This window comes from Notamacropus eugenii, chromosome 2, assembly GCF_028372415.1.
Source record: "Notamacropus eugenii isolate mMacEug1 chromosome 2, mMacEug1.pri_v2, whole genome shotgun sequence".
NCBI lineage: Eukaryota > Metazoa > Chordata > Mammalia > Diprotodontia > Macropodidae > Notamacropus > Notamacropus eugenii.
The window spans coordinates 77,224,091-77,250,120 of NC_092873.1; the positions used below are offsets into that span (position 1 = coordinate 77,224,091).

Here is a 26,030-nt window from a genome sequence, read left to right on the forward strand (position 1 = left end):
TCACAGTCCTGTTAGTAGCACTAACACATCAGAACTTGCAGGAACCTCTGTCACAGTCCCAGGGGAAAAAAGAGTGTTTGTGGTCACCAACAGACCAGAGCACAGGCCAGGAAAATAGTAAACACACCTCTTCTTAGATCATACCACCTTGGAAGAACTGAAAACTTACAGCTACCTAGAAATATCTCTGAAAACAACTGCACAAAATCCTAAAGTGCACCCTCTTCCATGGAGGCAGAGCCCTACTTTAACAAAGAGTCAAAAGTCAAAAAATAGGCTGGGAAAATGAGCAAACAACATAAAAAAAGATTCTGAAAAAAAAATAGAAAGTTATTATGGTGACAAGGAGGATCAAAACACACTCAGAAGAAGATAACAGAGTCAAAGCACTTGTATCTAAAGTGTCCCCCCAAAATATGAAGTATTCTCAGACCAGCTCAAAAACGATTTTGAAAACCAAGTAAAGAGAGATAGAGGAAAAATTGGAACGAGAAATGAGAGTGATACAAGAAAACCATTAAAAACGAATCAACAGCCTGCCAAAAGAGATGCAAAAGAAAATACTGAAGAAAATAACACCTTAAAAAAACAGACTAGGCCAGACAGTAAAAGAGGTCCAAAAAGCCAGTGAAGAGACGAACTCCTTAAAAAGTAGAATTGGCCAAATGGAAAAGGAGATACAAAAAGTCACTGAAGAAAATTCCTTAAAAATTAGAATTGAGCAAATAAAAGCTAATGGCTTGGTGAGAAATCAAAAAACAATAAAACAAAACCAAAAGAATGAAAAAATAGAAGACACTGTGAAATATCGCATTGTAAAAAACAACTGACCTGAAAGCCATGATCAAAAAAAGAACCTAGCCATCATCCTTTAAAACATCATCACGCAACACGCAACACTATTCTCAAACCAGAGGGTAAAATAGAAATTGAAAGAATCCACATCACCTCTCGAAAGAGATCCCAAAATAAAAACTTCCAGGAATATTATAGCCAAATTCCAGACGTCCTAGGTCAAGGAAAAAATATTGAAAACAGCCAGAAAGAAACATTCAAGTTTATTGGGCCCAGTCAGGATAATATAAGATTTAGCAACTTCTACCTTAAAGGATTAGAGGGCTTGGAAAATGATATTCTGGAGGGCAAAGGAGCTAGGATTACAAGAATCACCCACCCAGCAAAACTGAGTCTAATCCATGAGGGGCAAAAATGGACATTTAGTGAAATAGAAGTCTTTCGAGCATTCTTGATGACGACCAGAGCTGAATAGAAAATGTGACTTTCAAATATGAGACTCAAGAGAAGCACAAAAAGGTAAACAGGAAAGGGAAATCTTAAGGAATTTAATAAGGTTAAACTGTTTACATTCCCACATGGGATAATGATAGTTGTAATTCATAAGAACTTTCTCATTATTAGAACAGTTAGAAGGAGTGTATATATAGAGAAAGGCACTGGTGTGAGTTGAATATGAAGGGGCGATAGCTAACAACAAGATAAAATGAAGGGCTGAGAAAGAAATGTAATGGGAGAAAGGGAAAGGGAGAGATAGAATGGGAGAAATTATCTCACATAAAAGAGGCCAGAAAAAGCTTTTATAGTGGAGGAAAAGAGGGGAGGTTGGGGGAGTGAGTGAACCTTACTCTCATCAGAATTGGTTCAAAGAAGGAATAACATACACTCAATTGAATATAGAAATCTGCCTTGCTCTACAGGAAAGTGAGAGGGAAGGAGAATAAGAAGTGGAGGAGTGTTGAAAAAGGAGGACAGATTGGGGGAGGATATAGTTAGAAGCAAAACACTTGAAGAAGGACAAGGTGAAAGGAGAGAGAATAGAATAAATGGGGGGAGGAACACAGTTAGCAGTAGTAACTGAAAAGCAATTTAAAGCAAGTTTCTCCCATAAAGGTCTCATTTCTCAAACAGAGCATTGAATCAGATTTATGAAAGAGCCATTCCCCAGCTGATAAATGATCAAAAGATATGAACAGTTTTCATATGAAGTAATCAAAGCCATATACAAAATATGCTCCAACTCACTATGGATTGGAGAAATGCAAATTAAAACAATTCTGAGGTATTATGCCATACCTGTTAGATTGGCTAAAAGGACAGAAAAGGAAAATGACAAATGTTATGGAGGATGTGGGGAAAGTGAGATATTAATGCATCCTTGGTAGAGTTGTGAACTGATTAGGAACCATTCTGTAAGAGCAATTTGGAACTATACTCAAAGGGCTATGAAACTATGCGTATCCTTTAACCTAGCAATGCCACTACTAGGTCTGCATCCCTAAAGAAATTTAAAAAAAAAAAAGGAAGAAGATCTGTATATACCAGAATATTGGCAGCTGCTCTTTTCTGTTGGCAATGATTTGGAAACTGAGGGGATGCCAGTGAGTTGGGGAATGGCTGAACAAATTGTGGTATGTGATTATGGTGGAATACTTCTGTAGTGCAAGAAGTGATGAGCAGAATGGTATCTGAAAAACCAGGAAAGACTTATACGAGCTGGTGCAAAGTGGAATGTACTGTCCACAGAGTAACCACAACATTGTAAGGTGATCAGCTGTGAATGACTTAACCATTCTCAGCAATACAGTGATCCAAGATATCCCTGAAGGACTTAAGATGAAAAATGTTATCCCCAAAGAAAGAACTGATGTCTGAACACAGATTGAAGCATACCTTTTTTTACTTTATTTTTCCTGAGGTTTTTGCGGGGAGGGGGTAGGTAGGAGGTAGGAGTTTTCTTTCACACCATGCCTAATGTGGAAATATGTTTTGCATGACTACACATGTATAACCCGTATCAAATTGCTTGTTTTGTGGGGAAGGGGGGAAGAGAGGAAAGAACTTGGAACTCAGAGTTTTAAAAACAAATGTTACAAAATTGTTTTCACCTCTGTCTGGGAAAAAATAAAATACTAAATAAATTTTAAAAAGAAAAAGGAAGAGGAAAAAACCAGCAAAGCCAATCAATACATTGACAAAAGTCTGAAAATACGTGATACTCCATAGCTATTGACTTGTGGAATTGATTGTTTTTTGATGTCTTTTCTTTGGGGCATTACTTGTCCTTCATCATTTTGCAACATTTTGATTCTTCCGTTGAATCTTTCCACCTACATTGATACATATTATTGTCGTGGCATTGCTTTTTTCACTGGGAATTAGTTCATAAAAGTATTTCATTATGTTCATGTGTCATAGTTTGTGTGTGAGATGAATCTCCAGTGTTATTTTGATTTTGCATCTCTCATTATTAGATATTTGGAGCAATTTCTCATGTGGTTCTAGTAATATTTTGCAATTCTTTTGATAACTGTTCATAATCTTTGACCACTTACCTATTGGTGAATAGCATTTGATCTTTTGTGTGTATGTTTTTGTATCTTAGACACCAAATTTCTGTCCGGGAAATATGATATAAAGAATTTTTTCCCATTCAGTCACTTCTCTACTTAGCCTCAGTGCATTAATTTTGTTTGTGCAGAAATTTTTTAATTTCATGTAATCACAGTTTTATCTTTTGTAATTGCTTGTATTCCTTGTTTTGTTACAAATTCATTGCTTACTCATAACTATAGCAGGTATATGATCTGCTCCTATTCTTTATGGTGTTTAATATTAAGATCATGTGTCTGCTTTGAATTTATTGTGGGATATGGTATAAGATGTTGAGGTAAGCCTAATTCTGCCAAATTACTTTCCAGTTTTCCTAGCTATTTCTATAAAATAGAGAGTTTTTTCCTAAGTATTTCATGTTATCTCATCCCAGTAGAGGGAGAAAAAGGCTTTGACAAAGTATAACAATAATTTGCATGAAAAACATAGGCATTTTATTATATTTTTTAATATTATAGAAAGTATGTAAAACCAAAGGCAAGCATTATGTGCAATGTAGGTATACTAGATTCTTTCCCAGTAAATACAGGAGTAAAGCAAGGGTGCCCGGTCTCCCTATGGTTGTTTGAAGTAGTCGTAGAAATTCTAACAAAAGCAATAAGATGATAGAAAACAATTAAAAGGCATGGTTATAGGTAAATAAAAGGTAAAACTATCTCTTTGCTGATAACATTGTAGTTTACTTTAGAAAATCCCAGAGAATCATGAGAAAATACTAATTGAGACAGTTAATAGCTTCAGCAGTTTCAGGCAACAAAAGAAACCTGCAGAAATCAACAGTATCTTTGTATAATAAAAGCAAAATCCAAGAAGTAATAAAGGAGAAGGACATGCCATTCAAAATAACAACAAAATGCTTATATTTGAGATCAGTCCATCAAAGCACGGTCCTGTCAACAGTCTGAGTCAGCTTTCTGAGGACTAGACTCATTAAGTCTAGAGACACTAGTCCCACTCGGTGTTGAATTCTTTGGCTTTGGTAAACCATGAAACAACTGGCCCTTCAGCTCTCTGAGGTCCCCTTCCCCTTCTGCAGGAATGTTAGCAAAGTAGAAGAGAGTTGGAAGAATACCAAGTCACATATTTATGCAAACTAATTTAGTTGTTGATCCTTTATATATGAGATCCTTAAGTAGAAATAGTCCTGGAGGAATTGAATCATATCAACCTTGATATTTAACTATAATTGAAACCAGGGTAAAGAAGAAAGTTGGAACTCAATGGAAGCTCATGGAGACTTGAAAAAGAGAATACAACAATTGGCAGAGCTGGTTTATTGTACTTCTCAGAAGTAGTAAAGAAACACCATTTCATGAGATGTTTGGCTGTCTCCTATTGTACTACTCAAAATAAGTATTTGCAAAAAGACCAGCATGAAAATAATTGCAGTTTAAGTACCAATATTGGTTGCAAAGGATGAAAAGGGAGAGAAATTCTCTGCAGAAATAATTAAGAACCTCCAAATTAAATCAACATATGTTCTTGCTCTTGCTGCCTCCACAAGAACCTTGTAGACTGACCCTGTCTCTGAACTATTCTGGTCTGGATGGAGGGGCTTGTTTGCACTGGCATACATTTTGCGGGTGGTTTTATGTGTCCTGTGGGCATCTTGCTGGCCGTTCTATAGGCCTGGAGTAGAAGTGACTTTTTCTAGTTTCTTAACTATTATTCCATCTAGTATGAGCAGAGTAGGTACTTGAGAGCAGGATATTCAGCCAACCATGTGTGCCAGAAATCCATTTTGTTAAGTCTTTACAGAAAGGCACTAATATTGACCACATGGGGTTTTTTGCGTTGGCTGTTTCATTTACATTTTAGTCATTGAATTATTCTGACTCTGCTTTCTTAATTCCGTATAAATTGTTACCCCTTGTTTGATTAATAACAGTTCCTCTTAGCCACAGCTGTTAAAAGGTAAGTACCATTTGTAATCTAGTACTTGACATGATCTTTAAAATTAGAGTTGTAAATCCACTTTGAGCATCAAGATATGTTAGTTCTACCCTAATATGCTAATGTGTCTGTTTGTCGTCCTTCACACTCAGTATTCCACTCTCATAGCTCAGGATATTACCATGTAGGTGTCCTATCAGTTAGTGTGTACCAAAACAAAATTCATTATTTCTTTATCCTACTCACATCAGCATTTTATTTACATTGCCTCTATAACATTAATTTAAATGTATTAGTCTTCCTCTTACCCCAAAGAAATGGTCTATTTCTTCATGGCAGGGAACAAGTCTCATGCTTATTTTGTTTGTCCCACAATGTTATAGTGTCAGTCAACATGATAAATGAGGTGATACTCTTTAAAAAAAATGAAGAAGCATAAGAATGCCCTTTGGAAGGATATTTATTAGGTGTCTTGGAGATCTCTGATCTGTCAAAAGCAAGATTATCTTGTGGATTTTCTAGTCCTAGCCTGGTTTCTACACATGTAGTATGAGGGAGATAAAAAATTTAATGAGACATGGTCCCTGTGTAGAAATAGATCACATATTCAAAGAACAGTCTTCTTGGTGAAAGCGTCGTGTAGTGCTATAAAAATAGTTGCATTTATGAAATAATTTCTATTCACGTGGGCTTTTTCTGTCTCATAGTTCAAAGTAAACCTTGAGAAAAACAAGCAAGGTCTAGAGACTGATAACAAGGAATTGGCCTGTGAAGTGAAGGTACTACAGCAAGTCAAGGCTGAATCTGAACACAAGAGAAAGAAACTAGATGCTCAGGTACAAGAGCTACATGCCAAGGTCACAGAAGGAGACAGGCTGCGGGTGGAACTTGCTGAAAAAGCAAATAAGCTCCAGGTAAGTTACAAAACCTTCATTCTTTACCCAAATCAGTGATAGCGTTTCCTGTTTTTTAACCAATGTAAAAATGCTCTGTTGGTGTGCTGTGGGTTTGAGGAAGAGGTGTGAAGACTCACTAGTTGTAAATGCTGATATTCCAGCACTTCAAAGGTGTTTCCTGTTCATACTGTCTTTCTCTAGGAGATGAAATTCCTATTCTTAAAAGCAGGTTGGTTTTAATGATGCTTACCAGTGTGGTTCCTGGCTCTGGTTTCATTAGCAATATTTCTAATAATCGCAGATCAGAGTCCCTCCACACTTTTCATCCTGTGTAATTCTTTTCCATATCTTCATAACTCTTGCATGAGTAATCTAATATATTCTGAGTACGGTAATTTTTGATGTTTTTTTAGCCTGCTTACTGTTATGCTGAATTTGGACTTTTATTCCTGTCTACAGAATGAATTGGATAATGTCTCAGCCCTCCTGGAAGAAGCAGAGAAGAAGGGCATTAAATTTGCCAAGGATGCAGCCAGTCTTGAGTCGCAGCTACAGGATACACAGGTGCATTTGTGGGAAGGAAAATCTCTTTATAAAATTTCTCCTCTTACATTTTAATACGTAGAGGAAATACACACTCGTCCTTGAATTGCATCTGCTAAAAAGTTAAAAGCAGCTCAATATCTCTTACTTATTTTTGTTATATTTGTCTTTTACTTTATACAGGGTGAGTACACTCTTGATAATTTTAGAATGTTAGCACAGATAACCCAAAAGAATAGATAATGTCTAGAATATCTGTTTCTCTCTCTCTCTCTCTCTCTCTCTCTCTCACACGCTCACATGTGCCCAGGTCCATAACAGTATATGATGCTGTTGAACATAGAAAGCAGTTGTTTTAATTCCAAAGGAATGTCCTTGGTAGTTATAGTTATAGTTTCTTCCGTGGGCCCTTTTTGCCAGGAACTTTGAAATCTGATTTTATAGGCCATCATCTTGCACTAATACATATAGGGATGTATTTTTTGTGATATAAACATCAGGAAGTGACTTTCTTATTTGAAATTTAGATTAATCAGTGGTAAATTATCTATATTGTCTAGTCTTGAAATAAAAACTTACAAACCTTTCACATAATACAGAGAAACAGTATAGTATATTAGAAATTAAGAAGTGCTTTGCAGAGACAGTTTTTAATATTGGTAAAAATGAAGTGGATACTTATTTGGCAGAAAGTTATGGACAATTCTTTTTTACTTTTCTTGCGTATCGTTTGGGACTATATTTTAAATCTGTTACACATTCTGTAGGTCTCAATTTGAGACAAAAAGTGTTCAGTTCACTATGAATTTGTATATTAGGGTTTTCTAAACTTAACAGTTCCACAGTGAATACTTGTTATAAGTTCATATTGATTTTTCTAACATAGGAGTTGCTTCAAGAAGAGACACGCCAAAAGTTGAACCTCAGCAGCCGGATCAGGCAGTTAGAGGAGGAGAAGAACAACCTTCAGGAGCAGCAGGAGGAAGAGGAAGAGGCCAGGAAGAGCCTAGAAAAACAAGTGTTAGTTTTGCATTCACAGGTGTGCTGTGCTTTTCTTTTTAAGACAGTAATGTTATTGGTCTGACTATGTAACCCTTAAGCCAGTGATATCATGAGGAGGCTGGCTTATTTCAGCTCCATTTGGGACAGTTAATTAGGTTGTGCTAACTTAAGAATTAAGCACATTTTTTCCAACCTGGAGAATTCTGGCACAATGCTGGGAATATTTTAAATGAAGATATAAGAATCTATGAACCATGTAAGATCTTGTTTTAGTTAAAATTTGTAGATCATCGACTACTCACTGTATCCCCCAAATAAATTATAGATTTTGACTACTGCCCTTGAAATTTTGCTTGCAATTGATTTATAATACAGTTAAACAAGTAGAAACATTTTAAATTTAAATCTTACCTCATAGACTCTTCTAAGTAAATATTTCCTCTATAACACTACGATTGTTTAGCTATTGATTAGCATTTGGATTCTTTAATAACAACACCTCTTTTTTCTTATAAAAATCTAGTTGGCTGATTCTAAGAAAAAAGTAGATGATGACTTGGGAACAATTGAAAACTTGGAAGAGAACAAGAAGAAGCTGCTAAAAGACATGGAGGCTTTGAGCCAACGCTTAGAGGAAAAGGCACTGGCTTATGACAAGCTTGAGAAAACCAAGACACGTCTACAGCAAGAGCTTGATGACTTAATGGTGGATCTGGATCATCAACGCCAGATTGTCTCCAACTTAGAGAAAAAGCAGAAGAAGTTTGATCAAGTAGGCAATTTGTTAATGTCTCCTTCTGAACTTGAGATCCAGTAGAAAGGATCTCATAATTCATTTGTCAATCCTTTACTTGTGTAATAGTTGACACAAGATAGAAGTACACTTTAGGGTTAAACTTTCCATTGTATTGATATGTGCAGCTCCTGGCAGAAGAGAAGAATGTTTCTGCTCGATATGCAGAAGAAAGAGATCGAGCTGAAGCAGAGGCAAGAGAGAAAGAGACCAAAGCCTTGTCCTTGGCCCGAGCTCTGGAAGAAGCATTAGAAGCAAAGGAGGAATTTGAGAGGCAGAACAAGCAGCTGCGCACTGATATGGAAGACTTAATGAGTTCAAAGGATGACGTAGGAAAAAATGTAAGTTACCAAAGTGGGGTTTTGTTGTTTTAATTTTTTTTTATCACCAAAAATGTCTCCCACCATCTCCCTCCCCACTGAGAAAGAAAGAAAAACAAAACCCCCGTTAAAAACATGTATAGTTAAGCAAAACAAACTCCTGCCCTGACCATGTTCATATATGTATGAAACATGCTACCTACATTGTGGTAGAGAGGTAATGATTCATCATTCATATACATGTAAATATATAGCTATAAATTTAATGATATCAATATATTATCTTGAATCCATCGCCTCTGTCAGAAGATAGGTTAGCATGTTTCATCATGATCTGTCGTTATGTTGATGAGAGTCCCTAATTTTTCCAAAGTTGTTACTGTTTTATAAATTATTTTCCTAGTTCTGCTCACTTCACTCAGTATCAACTTATACAGATGTCTCTAGGACCATTACTTTCCTCATTTCTTACAGTACAGTAGTATTCCTTCACATTTATATACCACAGCTTGTTCAGCCATTCCCAGATTGATAGCCTCCCCTCAATTTCCAATTCTTTGCCACTGCAAAAAGAGCTGCTATAAATATTTTTGTACATATATGTCCTTTTTCCTTTAATCTCTTCTGTTAGTGGTATGACTAGGACAAAGGGTCTTCACAGTTTAATCATTTTGAGGATATAGTTCCATATTCATTTCAGAATGACTGAACCAGTTCAGAGCTTGACCATCAGTGCGTTAATGTACCTATTTTCCCATTGTCCCATCAGCATTTATAATTTTCTTGTTTTGATCGACTTTGCCAATCTAGTGAATGTGAGGTGGAACTACAGAATTGCTTCAATTTGCATTTTTCTAATTATTAGTTATTTAAAGCTGTTTTTTATATTGTTATTGATCATTTGGATTTCTTCCTCTGAAAAACTGCCTGATCGTATCTTTTGCCATTTATCAGCTGGAGAATGGCTCTTAGTCTTAAAGATTTGAATACATTCTCTATATAACTTAGAAATGAGACTTTTATCAAGAAACATTTTCTACAAAGATTTTTTTACCCCATTTACCTGCTTCTCTTCTCATTTTAACTGTATTGGTTTTATTTGTGCAAAAGTGTTTTAATTGTGTGTAATCATGGTCATTTTATCTTCTTTGTGTCCTTATGAAACTTTCTCTTCTCCGTAGTTATGACTAATAATTTCTTCCTTGCTCTTCTAATTCACTTATATTATTTTCATTTGTATCTAAGTCATATACACATTTGGTGTTTGTAATAGTGTGTGATATAAGAATTTGATCTATACCTCATTTCTGCTGAACTGTTTTCCGGTTATCCTAGCAGTTTTTGTTGAATAGTAATTTCTTACCCCAATAACTGGGATGATTTGCTTTATTAAACATTAAGCTACTATGCTCATTTGCTTCTATATATTATGTATCTAATGTATTCCACCAGTCAGCCTCTTTCTTAACTAATACCAAATTGTTTTGATGGTTACTGCTCTATAGCATAGTTTAAGTTCTGGTACTGTTGGAAAACACCCCTCCCTGCCTTTTACTTTGAATGACTGATACAGTCATAATATGGATATTGAGGACCTTTGAGCATGAATTTATTCTTTTTCCCTTTTGCGGGGGGCATTTTCCCAGCCGGTTACTTGACTTTTGAGTTCTTTGTCAAGAGGAGGGTATATTCTGGGGACCTCTAAATTCTCACTTCTTCCAAGGTGGCACAATCAATGGAGAGGAGTTTACTCCTCTCCTGGTCTGTGCTCTGGTCTGGGAGTAGGATTCCCTCTCCAAAGTCTCTGCCAGCTCCACCATGCCAGCCAGCACTCCTCCTCACCCCCTGGGCTGCCACTCAGGGCTGACGTTGAAATCAGCTGCTCAATTCCTCCAGGGCCTTTAGGCCAGGACTCCAACAATGGAAGCTGCCTAGGGCTAGGGCTAGACTGCTCCATTCCATTCTCACTCAAGTGAAAGAGCTTTCTCTCTTTGATCTTTCAAGCTGTCTTTGGCGTTTGTGAGTTGAGGAATCTGGGACCCACAGCTGCTGCCAGTGGTGCCTTGAAGCCCGCTCTAGTCCTGTCCTTGCCATGGTGCAGCCAAGGCTAGGCTGCACTCTGCTCTGTGCACAGTGCGATAGACCTTTCCTGTTGGCCTTCCAGGCTGCCTTGGGCTGGAAATCTCTTTTGTGGCTTCTGCTGCTCTAGAATTTGTTTAGAGTCATTTTTTACAGTTTTTTATGGAATTTGTGGGGAGAGCTTCTAGAGGTGCATCCTTCTGCTCTGACATCTTGGCTCCACCCCTCCTGAATATGAATTTAAAGAATGGGAATTTTAAGAAAAGAAATTCAGGAATAATTTAGTTTCTGTCGTTGAGGATTCATGAGCTTATTTTAAAAAATATTTTGATAACTTTATTTCAATATAATTGACTTCCTTTGTTATCCTATGTATTTTGTTTTATGCATTTAGAAATACTGTTCTCAGAAGGGTTTCACAGATTTCAACTAGACCAGGGGTGGGGAACCTCTGTGGCCTTGAGGCTTTGTACTGTGAAGTTTAGATTCAATCAAAGGGCCACACTTGAGGACCTAGAGAGTCACATGTGGCTTCTAGGCCACTGGTTCTTCATTCCTGAACTAGACTAAGAAGCCCTGGTCTAAATAAAGAAGCTAGAAAATTATAATAAATTGTTAGGTTTTATGTAAGGCAGTTCTTGATTATTTATGGCAAATCATGAACTCAGGTTGATCTAACTGAGAACTTTACCTCATATTGAGGCCATTTGTCATGAGTTCTTTTTCATTTCATATTACTTTCATGTTTTCTGCCACTATCTCTTCCTTCATTCTTGTCTCACATGATAAAGTATCCTTATTCCTTACCAAGACTACACCTACTCAAGCTATCCCATTGCATCTCCTCTGCTTCAATGGATTTTCCCTTCTTTGGTCCCCATATTATCACATTTTCAGTCTGTCTGTTGGCTCCTTCCCTACTTCTTAACAAACATACTTATGGCTCCTACATCCTGAAAAATCCCTCACTTGATCCTTCCAACCCTTCTGTCATCCTATATCTCTTCTGCCCTTTGTAGCTATACTCCTTGAAAAGGCTGTCTATAATAGGTGCCTCTACTTTCTCTCCTCTCACTCTCTTTTTAACTTCTTAGACAGCCTGTCTTCCAACTTCATCATTCCAACACCACAACTGTTCTCTTCAAAGTTGCCAGTGATCTCCTAGTTGCCAAATGCAGTGGCCTTTTCTCAGTACTCATTCTCCTTGACCTCTTTGCAGCATTTTGCACTGTTGATCACTCTTTTCTCCTTGATACTCTCTTCTCTCTAGCTTTTTGGGACACCATTCTTTCCTGGTTCTCCTTCTACCTATCTGACAGCTTCTTCTCAGTGTCCTTTGCTGGGTCCTAATCCAAATGATATCCTCGAGCCATACATGTTCAGTAGGGTTCTGTCCTTGGCCCCTCTTCTCTTCTCTCTGTATAATACTTTACTTGGCAGTCTCATCAACTTTCATGGATTTAATTATCATCTATTCTGACTATCCTCAGATCTACCTATCTTGCCAAACTTTTCTGCTGATGTTTAATCTCATATCTCCAACTGTCTACTGGACATCTACTGCATGTCCAGTAGACATATTAAGCTCGAAGTATACAAAACAAAACTCATTTTCTTCCCCCCAAACCCTATCCTCCTCCTGCCTTCCCTCTTACTGCAAAGGGCAACATCATGCTCCTAGTCCCTTATACTTGCAACCTAGGTGTCATCCTCAGCTCCTCACTATCTCCCATCCCCCATATCCAGTCTGCCTGTCAGTTATGCTTATATCAACTATAAAGAGACATTCCCAAATAAAACATATATGACTTCAAGAAACAGTTTGTAAAGAGATGATAATTTGAGAAAGGAAAGAGTACTAACAAGTGCAGAGTTCAAGAAAGGCTTCACCTTAGGAGGTAGAACCTGCAGGTGGGGCTGGGTGTCCCACTCTAGGCACCCAGGCACATGGAACAGCATATACCATGTCAGACCCGTAGGAGAGGGACTGCCAAAGGGAAAGAAGAACAAGTGAGCCAGGGAAGTAACATGAAATAAACCTAGGAAGCTAGACTGAAGCCAGGCTCTGAAATGAATTCTTTACTGACTCTGGGACCCCTATGACCCCTTCTGCCTCTAAACCTCTGATTCTGTGACATCTCGTGGCCTAGGTCCATGAACTTGAAAAATCCAAACGGGCCTTGGAACAGCAAGTTGAGGAAATGAAGACACAATTGGAGGAACTGGAAGATGAACTCCAGGCTACAGAAGATGCTAAACTTCGTCTGGAAGTCAACATGCAAGCCATGAAGGCCCAGTTTGAGAGAGATTTGCAGACTAGAGACGAACAGAATGAAGAGAAGAAGAGGCTTCTGATTAAACAGGTGGGCCCTCAAACATCCCTCTGAGGGGTGTTTTGTACTTGTAGATCCTAATAATAATTCTGTTACCATTCCATCTACCCAGCTGATGAGAACCATTATAAAATAGGAGAGAAACCGTCCTCTGTGTATCTATTAACCAAGTATAAACCTATGTCAGGTGCGTGAGCTTGAGGCAGAACTGGAGGATGAGCGTAAACAGAGAGCTCTTGCAGTTGCTTCCAAGAAGAAAATGGAAATGGACCTGAAGGACCTTGAGGCACAAATAGAGACTGCAAATAAGGCAAGGGACGAAGTGATCAAACAGCTTCGAAAACTTCAGGTATGTGAAACCAGGCCAGCCACCACCCACTCATTTTAGTTAGATCATCATTCTGCCAGGTGTGCAGCAGCTGCAGCACCTGGCTGGGAGTCACTGAGGTTTGAGCTCAAGTCCTTTCTAGCAGAGACATGACCCTGAGCAACTCTCTCCACCTCCCTTGGCCTCAGTTTCCTCATTTCTAAAATAGAGATGACAAAGCAGAGTTGTTGTAAGAATTAAATGAGATAATATACATAAAAGGACTTTGCAAACTTTAAAGGTTTATGTGTTGAAACTATGCTCGTGCCTTATAATGTCCTCATGACTGCCTATGTAAAAGATGGAGATCAGGCACGTTACTTGGTACAAAACAAATTTCATACCTCTTTAGGTATGAATTCCTGAGAGCGTGCATAATGGGCTCATCCTCAGTAGAAGGTGCAGCAAAACAAAGCTATCAAGCTTCCAGGTCCCCATACCATTTCCTCATTACCAGGCTTTTAGGCCTTTGGTGACATTCTGATAAAAGTGAACCAGAAAAAAATATTTAGTAATCTAGAAAGGAATGTTTTAATCTTTGCACTTTTATTACTACTTTATATTAAGGATTTTTTCATGCTATTCATTTAAACTACCAAATTGCTTCCCAAAATACTCTTCTTAAAAACAGGCACAAATGAAAGACTACCAGCGTGAATTAGAAGAAGCCCGTGCATCCCGGGACGAGATCTTTGCTCAGTCCAAGGAAAATGAAAAAAAATTAAAAAGTCTTGAAGCAGAAATACTTCAACTACAAGAGGTCAGGTGCAGTCCTGAAAAATAATTGTTTTTTTTCAAACTGCAGTGTCTTGTTCCCATTTAAATAATCTCCATCATCAGGGAAGTACAGTATTGATCTAAATATAGGCTGTGCTTTTCTCCAGAATTTGGCTCATATCAAATCTGATTGTGACCAATGTTCTTTTTTTATTATCTATAAAGAAATTCCATTATGCATGGTGAGCTATTTAATAACCTGGTTGTTTATTTACAATTTCTGTAGCATCTTTCTTCAATATTTGTTACAGGTTAAACATTATCTGGCTAGAAAAATGATGGTGATTTTTAATTGAGCTACTCAGACACTGAGTGTTAGATGCTTAGAACTGAGTCACAGTTGCTGAGGGAGGTGTAGTTGTACATTTCCTTACTGATACATTCACTGTTGCAATTGTAATATTGAATAAATTTAGGACATTTTCATTTCTTCAGTTCGACAGATACTGTTAAAATAAATAATGTAGACTTGGCCTTTCCTTTGAATAGTGTGATCATTTCTGGCTGCTTAATAGGCTACTATTTGGGAAGGTCATTTTCAGATGGATTTCAGGGATGGCTTCTTGTGTATGGTATGTTTTGTAGTACATATGAATAAAAGCATCGATCTTCTGAGGGCCAAACTTTGTTCATTGGAATTTTTGTTTGGAGAAAATTTTAGCAATGCTAGAGCTCTGCCTAAAAATATCTCAGTCTGATCAAAAAAGTGGCAGGGGGGAGGACCTATTTGTACGAAAATATAGTACCTTTTTCTGTGGTGATAAAGAGTTGAAAATTGAGGGGATGCCCTTCAATTGGGAGGGAAGGAGGGAGTGAATTTGGAACTCAAAATTTTTAAAAATGAATGTTTGAAATTATTTTTACATGTAAATGGGAAAAAATAAAATATCACCTCCAAAATAAATAAATAAATGATGAATTGAAGTATCTCAATCTGAACATTTTTAGGAACTTGCTTCTTCTGAAAGAGCCCGTCGACATGCTGAACAAGAGAGAGATGAACTTGCTGACGAGATAGCCAACAGTGCTTCTGGGAAGTGAGTCAAATACTTATTCCCTAACAGGAAAGGTTTAGGAGCTAATGACAAAACGCAGCTGTTTTCAGTTGGGTAGTCCAGTTGATAAGGCCTGTTTAGTGTATTTGCCTTTCTTAGGAAGAGTAACTCTGTAGGCAATCCAGGAACCATGATTTGTGTTTGGGTTTGTTTGATGATACATTTATGCAGAAAAGCCACTGGATTAGGAGTCAGGATACTGGTTTTATTCTGCCACTAAGTAGATCTGTGACTCCAAGACAGTCATTAATGTACCAGTGGAGTATGCTAAATATGTCAGTTGGGAATTGTGCCTGACATGGTCACTCAATAAATGTTGGCTGATTTGATTAGAATACCTTAAATATTCATTATCCATAATTCCAAAATTACAACCACTGTTTTTAATCTATAAAAATGCATAGGATTTGGTAACTACAGTACATGGAAATTGTTCCTGTGGATTTACTTTTCATAAAGGATCCTTTTCAAACTTCTTTAGGGTCTGGGTTGATTCACTTAAAGATCCTGAATCACTTTTCTTATTAGATAGACCCTGTAACTGACTTATCTTCTCTCTCCCCATCACTTGAATTTAATTGAATTCTCTATTTTTATTATAACACTGAAAATAGAACCATAGAACTTTAAAAAAATTTTAGCATTTATTATCTTTCCTTCTCATTGACCTCCTCTCATTAAACAACCAAAAAAATAGTTCAGAAAAAAAAATTCTTACATTCTGTCTAAATACATACATGTGTTATTCTAAACTTTAAGTCTGTCAGCTCTCTGGCAGGAGCTGAGTGTGGTGAATTGTCTTTGGTCCTCTGGAGTCACAGTATCACTGCATTAATAATAAAGTTCTGAAGTCTCTCACATTTTTTTCCTATAGTGTTGTTATTGTGTAAATTATTCTGGTGCAGTTACAGAACTTCAAAGCTAGGGGTGACCTTGAATCATCTGTTTCAACCCTTTCATTTTGTCAGTGAGGGAGGAAGGAAGGGGTTCTAGTCACACTGTCATTACAGAACCTGTCATAAAGAACCAATCTGCTTCATTTTCCGTGACCTCCCTTTACCACTTTGTCCTTCTGCCTCCCAGATCTTCTTTACTGGATGAGAAACGGCGCCTGGAGGCTCGTATCGCACAGCTGGAGGAGGAGCTGGAGGAGGAGCAGAGTAACATGGAGCTCCTCAATGACCGGTTCCGGAAGGCCACTTTGCAGGTAACCTGGTCACCCAAGATGGGCTTCACTCTCGAAGCACATGGGGTGAAAGGGCTTCTCCTGATGTAACATGTGCTGGCCTTTCTTCCCTCCCCCCATAGGTAGACACCCTCAATTCTGAGCTGGCTGGAGAGCGCAGTGCTGCCCAGAAGAGTGAGAGTGCCCGTCAGCAGCTGGAAAGACAGAGCAAAGAGCTGAAGGCCAAGCTGCAGGAGCTGGAAGGGTCAGTGAAGTCTAAGTTCAAGGCCACCATCTCTGCTTTGGAAGCAAAGATTGGGCAGATGGAGGAACAGCTCGAACAAGAAGCCAAGTAAGAGTCTCAGCTTAAGTGTTTCACTTTCCTACCAACTCGTTGTAATAAGGAAGCACAGTCAAAGTCTAAGCCAAACTGATTAATGGATGGTTTTCTGGGTCCATTAAGCTTCCATTTCTGCCTATAATTCAACATTTCTTACATGTGTATTTATATTCTTCAACTTGCTAGTATGGAACAATTGTAGTTCAGAAAACATCTTTGTTTTCCTTGAGATATCTTCAAATATCAGTACTGGAAAAAGGGACCTTAGAGATTTTCTAGTGTAACTCATTTTACAAGAGGACTCTAAGGTCAAGAGGAAATAAGTGACTTATCCTGTATACTTAACGAATGAGTACCAGAATCAAGGTCTCAAACTCAGGATTCCTGACTTTATTATGTCATTGTTCAAAAGTAAACCTCTGGTTGTAAAAAAAAAAAATGCAAAGATTAAAGTTAGAAGGGATTTCAATCAGCCTTTTCCCCAACCCCATTCACTGATGTTAAACTGAGGCCTAGAGAGGTAAATTAACTTAATCAAGTACAAACAGTAATGAGGCTCAGGGTTACATCTCAAAGATTATGGGGAAAAACCAGTGTAAACTTTAAAAACAGTATAAAAATGTTGTCTTTATTATCTCCATTATATCATGTTATTCCACTAAAGAAAATAAAATTGGAAATAACATGAGTTGGTACATCATGGAATTTCAGAGTGGAAAGTACCTCAGGTGATTACCCAAAAGCAAGAGTCTCTCTTACAGCATGTCATACAATCTTGGACATCAGTGAAAGCGAACCCTTCCAAGGCAATTCATTTAGCTGGTACATAGCTCTGAGTGCTAGGAAACTTTCTTGTACATTAAAGCTAAAATTGCCTATTTATAACTTTTACTCATTGTTTCTAGTTCTGGTTTCAGGAACCAAGCAGAGGAACGCTAATCTCTCTTCCACATGGCAGAATTCACATACTTGAATTCTAGTTTTCTTATCTCCAGGGTAACCAACCCTGTCTCCTTCAGTCAGAGTTCCCATGGCTTAGAGAGCCCTCACTATCCCTGGCAGCCCTCTTCTGGCTGCTTTCCAGGTCATCAAATGGCCTTCCTACAATCTGGTACCAGAATTTTTTTAAGTACTCCAGATATCCAGCCAGGGCACAACACAACAAGATTGTTTCCCCATAATGTCCCAGACATTTTCTTCTCTTAATGTATTCTACAATTGGATTAGCAATTTACCAGAAACCCCATATTTTTTAGATAAACTGCTATGTAGCCACACCTTCCTTATCATGCACTTGTGAGATCAGTATTTTTTGTTTAGTTTAACCCAAGAATGCAATTTGAAATTTTATAGGGATAAATGTAATGTCATTGGATTTGGGAAGGAGAAGGGAACAAGCATTTATGTAGCCTCTTCTGGGGGCCAAGCACTGTGCTAAGCACTTTGCCAATATTATTTCTTTTGGTCCTCAGAACCCTGGGAGATAGGTGCTGTTGTCCCCATTTTGCAGCTAAGGAAATTCAGGCAGACATAGGTGAAAGGAAGAGACTTGCTTAGGGTCACATAGCGAGGAAATGTCTTACCAGGATTCAACCCCAGGTCTCTAGCCTTTTGTCTACTCCTGTGTGCTTGATGAGACAATTCAGTGACAATTCTGATGATAAAGAAGGACCAAAAAAGACTTACCCAAATAGATGTTCTCTTAACAAGAACCCATTTTAGACATTTCAGAAGTGTTTCCTTGACATGGGATGCATTGAGAGTTTCCTTTGAGTTCTACCCAACTAGACCTAGATCTAGGTTGAGGGAATGTAAAAAATGTTTTTCCTTAAGAGTCCTGTTTGTAGAATTTCAGCATGGGCACATGTGTCATTTTCACAGGGAACGAGCAGCAGCCAACAAGCTAGTTCGTCGTACAGAGAAGAAGTTAAAAGAGATTTTCATGCAGGTAGAAGATGAACGTCGACATGCCGATCAGTACAAAGAGCAGGTAAGTTAAGGAAACGTTCATGGTGAGACAGTGTTTTTTAAACTGTTCCCTAGACTGGCGTCTGATCATTCCTGCTGGAAGACGTTGGCATTAAAAGGGCTGTTGATGTATTCACATGGATATGGTTCATTTTTTTATGTCACCTCCATACAAGATGCCTTTAAGACATTCAGCTGTTGCTCTCTCAGATGTAACAAGGTGACAGTTCATTGCTATCCTTCTATTTTCTATCCTGTGGTAGTTCCCTAAATACAGACAACACCAGAGTAGACAGATACCAGAGGCTGCTAGCAGAGATACACACACAAAAGGTACAAGTGTGGTCAAGGCCCCTCAAGACTTGCAGCATTGTGGGGTTCTGGGTGAGGCATCAGCCGGGCCTCCTCATCACTGGACACACTTAGTGTGAGTTGTAGTTTGCAGCTCTGGGCTTAGCTGGCCTCCTGACCTCCCCAATCAATCCATCAGGAGGTATTTATTAAGCATGAGATGTACCAAGTATTGTGTTAAACACTGGGAATACAAAGAACAGACAAGAACAATTCCTGCCTCATGGAGCTTGCATTCTAATACAAGTTCACACATACATAAATAGGTACTTGCAAGATGTATGTGTGTGTGTGTGTGTGTGTGTGTGTGTGGAGAGAGAGAGAGAGAGAAACAGAGAGAGAGAGAGTGGGCTCTGGCAGCTAGTGAGGGTTGGGGGGAACACCAAGAGATACCTACAGCAGGTGCACTTAAGATGAACCTCGAAGGAGGCCAAGGATTCTGAGAAGTAGAGTCTAGGCTGAGGGGACAGACAAGAAAATGGAGTGTGTGGTGGAACAAAATCTCTCGTCCTTTCCTCCCTCCTGCTTTGCTGAAATCTGCAGGAGTGCATAAGGGAAAGGACAAAGAGTGAACTTGTGACCCAGGACTCAAGCCCCCCAGGCATGGCTGATCCTGTGTCAGTCACAAGTCCCTTGTGTGCTGCCATTTGCTTTATCCAGTATCTAGTTATTATCCCATCAGGTTGGTTGAGGAACTTCTTCAGTCTTGTTCTCAGGAAATACCTTAACACCTCAGTGTTCAAGGATAAATTATCTAGCCTGATAAAATTACATCTTAGTACTTTTACTCTTTAGTACTTAGTACTCCTGTCTTGATTTCTCCATACCATCACTCCATCATTAGCACTTTATCAAAAAGGTCTCTTCCCTTTTATGATCCGATGCACCATTTATAGAGCAACTATGTCAATTTCCAGTAAAAAAATTCCCTGATGAAAAATTTTCCCTCCAGTTCTCCATTTATTTGTTTTAGAATATTCACTTCTATTCCGTCTTCCTCTACCCGGCACCTATTATCTATGTTAGGCATTTTTTTAAAGAACCTTTGAAGCATTTGAATTTATTTTATAATAAATAATTGAATACTGAGTAGTAAGTAGAGACTTAGAAAGGGAAGACTAGACAGTTTAAATGACATTTATTAAGCATATGCCCTGGAGATACAAAGAAAAACGAGACAGTCCCTGCTGGCAAGGAGCTCACAATCTTAATGAGTGGAGTCAGCATGTAAGTGACTTCGTTCAAACAAGATCTGTGCAGGGAGAATGCAAGAGGTAGATACGAGGAGGGAAATCATTGTAGGGAGGGGGGCAGCTGATGAAGGCACTGGGGACTTAAGAAATGAAGGAACGGCAAGGAGTCTGTGTCACTGGATCACAGAGTACATGAAAAGGGAGTGGGGAGTAAGGTATAAGAAGACAGGAGTAGGTAGGAAGGGGCCAGGTTATGAAGGGCTTTAAAAGCCAAGCAGAGGATTTGATATTTGATTCTGGAACTAGTAGGGAGCCACTAGAAATGACTGAATAGGTGGGTGCTATGGCCATACTTACATTTTAGGAAAATCAATTTGACAACTGAGTTTAGGAAGGAAAACCAACTGACAGGCTGCTAAAGCAGTCAAGGCATGAGGTCATGAGGGCCTGCACTGAGGCAGGGGTGTGGGGAGGGTTAGGGGAAAGAAGAAGGCCTGTACAAGAGATGTTAGGAAGTTAAAAACAACAGGCATTGACAGCTTACTGGATGTGGGTGGGGAGGGAAGTCAGAGAGAAAGGAAACACTGAGGATGACAATCCTAGGTTATAAGCCTTCATGACTCTAATAGGGAAGTTAGGAAGAAGACAGGGTTTGGGGGAAAGATAATGAATTCTTTTTTGGACCAATATGACGTTTTACCACAATTCTTCAATTATTAATTAAGCCGTTAATCACAGTATCCATATGCTTTGAAGGACTCTTAAAAATTCAAAAGAAGTCTAAGGTTCTCTGAAATTTAATAAGGCAACTAGAAAAGTGTTTACTTTAAAAGGGTGATAACCACAGGAAACCAGTGACCAAAGTCATCCATCCCTCCTCTCAGAAGCTGTCAGCCATGGTCAGTGGATTCATTTGTTCTGCTTATCTGAGCTTATCTTATTAGATAGCATTGAGAATAAAATTAAAAAGCATCAGGAAACCGAAAAGTAAAGATTCAGTGATTATAAATATGATCCTACCTCAGGATTTTTGAACTACAAGATAGATACCAAGTCAGTTCTTTCCCTCACACCAAAACTCAGATTTCCATCTCTCCAAAGTATTAATGCCATGAATTCTTATGGAATGATGTAAGTGGTCAAATCCTAGCTCTCTCCTCCCTGTCCTGTGGCCTTTGATAGCAATAATAATAATAATTTGTCACTAATCATAATTTCTAGTCAGTCTAGCCCTTTCATACTTGCTGTCTGATACTCACTGCCTCATGTAGGTAACCTGAGATAAGTAGACCAGTAACTTGGAAGCTTTTGCCTCTTCCTCCTCTTTCATCTGAAAGCAGAATGCTATTAAGACATCTCTGTAGTCTCTTAGCCCGTGTTCCAACCTGAGTTCCCTGAGGTGTGGACGACATGGGGGCTATGGACAGATTTTATTTTGTGTGTGCCCTACTAACTGAATCCCTCTCCCTTTCCAATGGAATGAGGTTGAATGTGAGAGATGATCACTTTTTCACTACTCCCACTCAGACTTAATGGTTTTCCTTTTTAACCACTTGTGAATTTTATTTATCAGATGGAAAAGGCCAACGCCAGAATGAAGCAGCTCAAACGTCAGCTGGAAGAAGCTGAAGAGGAGGCCACCCGTGCCAACGCCTCACGGCGCAAACTCCAGCGTGAGCTGGATGATGCCATAGAAGCCAATGAAGGCCTGAGCCGGGAAGTCAGCACGCTGAAAAACAGACTGAGGTCAGTTCACATAGACAAGCTTGGATTTATTTGGGCCCAAAGTCAGGTGGCTCTTGTCATATTCAGGCTTGATGTTGGTAGCTGCCGTCTTGTGTCGGGATTGCATATCCAGTACATTTTACCCCATGAAAGCTTTGGAAAGCAGTATTTCAGCATTTAAGAAAATGTAAGGGGAGCACAAACCAGAGCCTTTGCAAAGACTAGACTTTTCATACTCTTGGAAAGAGTTTCTGTTAAACTTGACAAATGTGAAATGGGCAGACAACTTTGTGTGCAGGTTGTGGGGCAATGGGTTTCATTCTGGGTGTCAGCATTGCAGGGAGGCTTTCGCAGCAGGAAGCACTTACTCAGCTCATTTTGTTCCAGTGCCGTCAGCCAAAGATGTAGATGAAAAATGGACATCTTCTGTCCAGAGAGACTTATTTGGCCTGATTTTATTACATCTGATACCATTACAGTTGAAATGTCTGATCCCTCTTTAGGATTTCTTTCCAAGCACCCTAGTGGTCTACTCCTTTTAAGCAGGATTTTGACACAACCAATTTCTACAAAATTTGAATAATCCCTTGTTGTTTTAATAATGACAAACTTCCTTATGTAGCACTTTATGGTATCTAGTTTGATTCTAGCAACAGCCACTATGAGGTAGGCAGGGCACTTCTTACCCAGAGTCACCCAGCTAGCAAGAGCCTTGAAGCTTTTGGATGTTGGGTGATTCCTAATCATTATTAGTTGAAGAGCCCATTTCAACTTCACACATTTCTCAGACCCCTCTATGATGTTGATATTTTGTTAAGTCATTTTCAGTTATGTCTGATTCTTTGTGACCCTTTTGGGGTTTTCTTGGCAAAGACACTGAAGTGCTTTGCCATTTTCCCTCCAGTTCATTTTACACATGAGGAACTGAGACAGAGTTAAGTGACTTGTCCAGGGTCACCCCGCTAGTACTTATCTTAGACCAGATTTGCATTCAAGAAGATGAGTCTTCCTGACTTCAGGTCTAGCACTCTGCTCACTGCACAGCCTAGCAGCCCTTATGACACTGATAGGACACCTATCATTTGAGAAAACACGATGGTAAAAAGCTAGTAGGAATTTAATAATGCCTTTAAAGTAATTTGTATTTTACTAATCACAAGATCTACCCATGTTTGAAAAATATATATATACATAAGGCATCCATTGATTTTTTTTTTTTATACACCAAATCTCACTGTTTTGTGGGAAATCAGAATGATGATACTCAGTGCATTAATGGACTCACAGACTCTGCAGTACCCTGAGGTCCCCAGCTCTATGTCTGCCTGCTTTGGAGTTGATTGTTTAAGATATGACAAGTAATCTTACATCAGAGCTGGAAGCTTGGAAGATTTATCTAGTCCATCTGAGGCCTCCAGAGGTGAAGGGACTCTGACTCAGTCATTGGTCTTTGTTTATCTATTCAGGATGTTCATTTTAGCATCTTTTAACCCATATCCTGGTAAGATTAAATGAGAAACAGATCCTGTAGCTTGTCCTTTCTGTTCAGTAGTCTTCTAGAAGAATTAAATATGCATACAAAGGGTAAAAGAAGAAACTAGATTGAATGTCCTCTTGGATCATAGCAAGGATGGGCTCATTGACCAGATAAAAGGAATATTCGTTGGTAGCAGATGTTGTCATGGCACTGCCAATCACCTGTCTCTGTCTTCATAGTGAATTTTGCATGCCCAGGGGGAGAAAGAGGATGACTTAGTAAGCAACAGCTTCCTAATACGTATTTATTAAGAATAATGCTTTTTGATGTACAGGTTAGCCATCATGGCCAAAACTTTAGAATCTTTGTCCTGTTTCTCCCCCTGCTCCTCCCACACCCACCTCCCCCACAAAAAAACAGAAACAAGAGACTAGTGCCACTTGTTTGTAGTTAGTCATATACCTTCATATGACATTGATTTCTTTGGTCCTTCTATCCCAGGACCCAGCATAGATTCCAGGGCATTTACCTTGAGGAGACATAGTTTTCTATGAATTGACTGGAATGATTCTAGACCCCAAACCCACAAGCAGCAAGTGCCAGTGCCCTGAGGACAAACAAAAACCAGAGGTCCCAGCCTTAGCATGTCAACATTCCTGGTCCTAATGGTTCTTTCTGTTCTCCACCCAGGAGGGGAGGCCCAATCACCTTCTCTTCCAGTCGATCTAGCAGGCGCCAGCTACATATTGAGGGAGCGTCCCTTGAACTCTCAGATGATGACACAGAGAGCAAAACCAGTGATGTCAATGAGATGCCACCTGCACCCGTGGAGTAGGGAGAGGGAGCCGGAAGCCAGCTGCAATACTGTGGGATGAACAAGGACTTCCCTGACCGCCAGTCTGCCTTGTGGCCACCAATTAGCAGAGGAAATGGGCAAATTATAAGGTTATTTACTGAAAGATCAACTGTGTCTTAAGGCTCTCTAGCCTCCCCATTATATACCCTGCTTCAAATATAGGTACAAATGCTCTTTTTTTATATCTATATTTACATATATATTAAACAGGATTATCTGTTCAATGCATCTATTTTCCAAATATTCTTTGGAAGGCCATTTCATAAAATGCTGTCTGAAGATTTTTTTTTTTTTAATGGAAACCTCAGATCCTTCATTCCCAGATACTTTTATTGGGGCAGACCCATGGTTGTTATTATGCATGCTTTCTGTTGTACAGACAGTTAACTTAGCATCTCCTATGTTCATGTGGCCCTTGGCTTCTCAGCTGTATCCAGTCCCTTAGGACATTGTGAAGACCAAACCGCACCTGTATCTTTCATTTTATTCTCATATTGTGATCAACACTATATCAGTGAGCAAACTGTGAAAAAGGGCTTTGGAAGTACTAAAAGGACCAGAATGGGACGGGGAGAGTAGCCTTCACTCCGATTAACTAGCAGCAGCCCCTTCCGGACAGCCCAGCTGCTCTGGGTATGATACCTTTGAATCTACATGTGGACTCTTCTTGGTGAGATCTGGTCTATGCAGAAGGACAGTTAAAACTTTGCAGCTGAGTTTCCAAGTAGAAATTAACTTATTTACTACTGGATGAGTCTCCAGAATCCTGTGTCTATTAGTGCTTCCTACTCCTTATGAGTGAGCAGCCTCTGCACTCCAGAGCAGAGATTTGTGAAAGGCCCTGCAGCTTCTGGTGCTGACCTTGAACTCCAGCCATGGCTTTTGAGCCCAAAAGGGGAACACTGGTTTTCTACATCTGATGCTTGTTCCAAGTTTGTCAGTGGTTTAGAGGCTCAGCATTGGATACCTGTTTTCCTGAATGTTAACATGCCAGTGAATATGAATCCTTTTCTTTCCCTTCTCCCTTTTAAACAGTGTTACAGTGAATATTTAGCATTCTCTTTTGGTTAATAGTTAAATAATCTGACATTACAGAAAGTGCCTTAGACACTACAGTACTAAGACAATGTTAAATATATTATTTACCTATATAACAATTTAATGTATTAATTTTTTGACTGCGCTTCATATCATGTACCTCTCTAGTGAAAGTGGTATGATGAATATTCAGTGATGATGAATCAGTGTTAATTATAAATCTTTGATCTTCTGCAATGGGCTTGAGAACACAACTCATATTTTGGGTTTAAAGCTTTAACATCAGTTATGAAGGTTTTGTCATGTGGGTATGGAATCTCTTATTTCATCCCATCCCCTTTACGAATCATACTGGCTGCTGACCACCAGGCACTTGACTGCAAACATCTTTTCTTGTATCCCCATATTTCTAGACAATGATTTTTGTAAGACAATAAATTTATTATAGATA

The 26,030-nt window shown here is 38.9% G+C and overlaps 1 protein-coding gene across 3 annotated transcripts in view; it reads left to right on the plus strand.

The window, feature by feature from the left end:
• The window catches only part of MYH10 (myosin heavy chain 10), a 187,534-nt gene extending 161,504 nt beyond the window's left edge, over window positions 1-26,030 (plus strand). For all 3 annotated transcript variants that reach the window (XM_072641088.1, XM_072641087.1, XM_072641089.1), the window contains exons 28-41: window positions 6,009-6,215; window positions 6,657-6,761; window positions 7,627-7,779; window positions 8,266-8,514; window positions 8,664-8,876; window positions 13,085-13,297; window positions 13,455-13,616; window positions 14,266-14,394; window positions 15,360-15,448; window positions 16,550-16,673; window positions 16,775-16,983; window positions 18,853-18,961; window positions 22,057-22,229; window positions 24,376-26,030. In XM_072641088.1, the coding sequence (XP_072497189.1) occupies window positions 6,009-6,215; window positions 6,657-6,761; window positions 7,627-7,779; window positions 8,266-8,514; window positions 8,664-8,876; window positions 13,085-13,297; window positions 13,455-13,616; window positions 14,266-14,394; window positions 15,360-15,448; window positions 16,550-16,673; window positions 16,775-16,983; window positions 18,853-18,961; window positions 22,057-22,229; window positions 24,376-24,520 (2,280 nt within the window). In that variant the 3' untranslated portion in view covers window positions 24,521-26,030. The remainder of the gene's footprint in view (window positions 1-6,008; window positions 6,216-6,656; window positions 6,762-7,626; window positions 7,780-8,265; window positions 8,515-8,663; window positions 8,877-13,084; window positions 13,298-13,454; window positions 13,617-14,265; window positions 14,395-15,359; window positions 15,449-16,549; window positions 16,674-16,774; window positions 16,984-18,852; window positions 18,962-22,056; window positions 22,230-24,375) is intronic.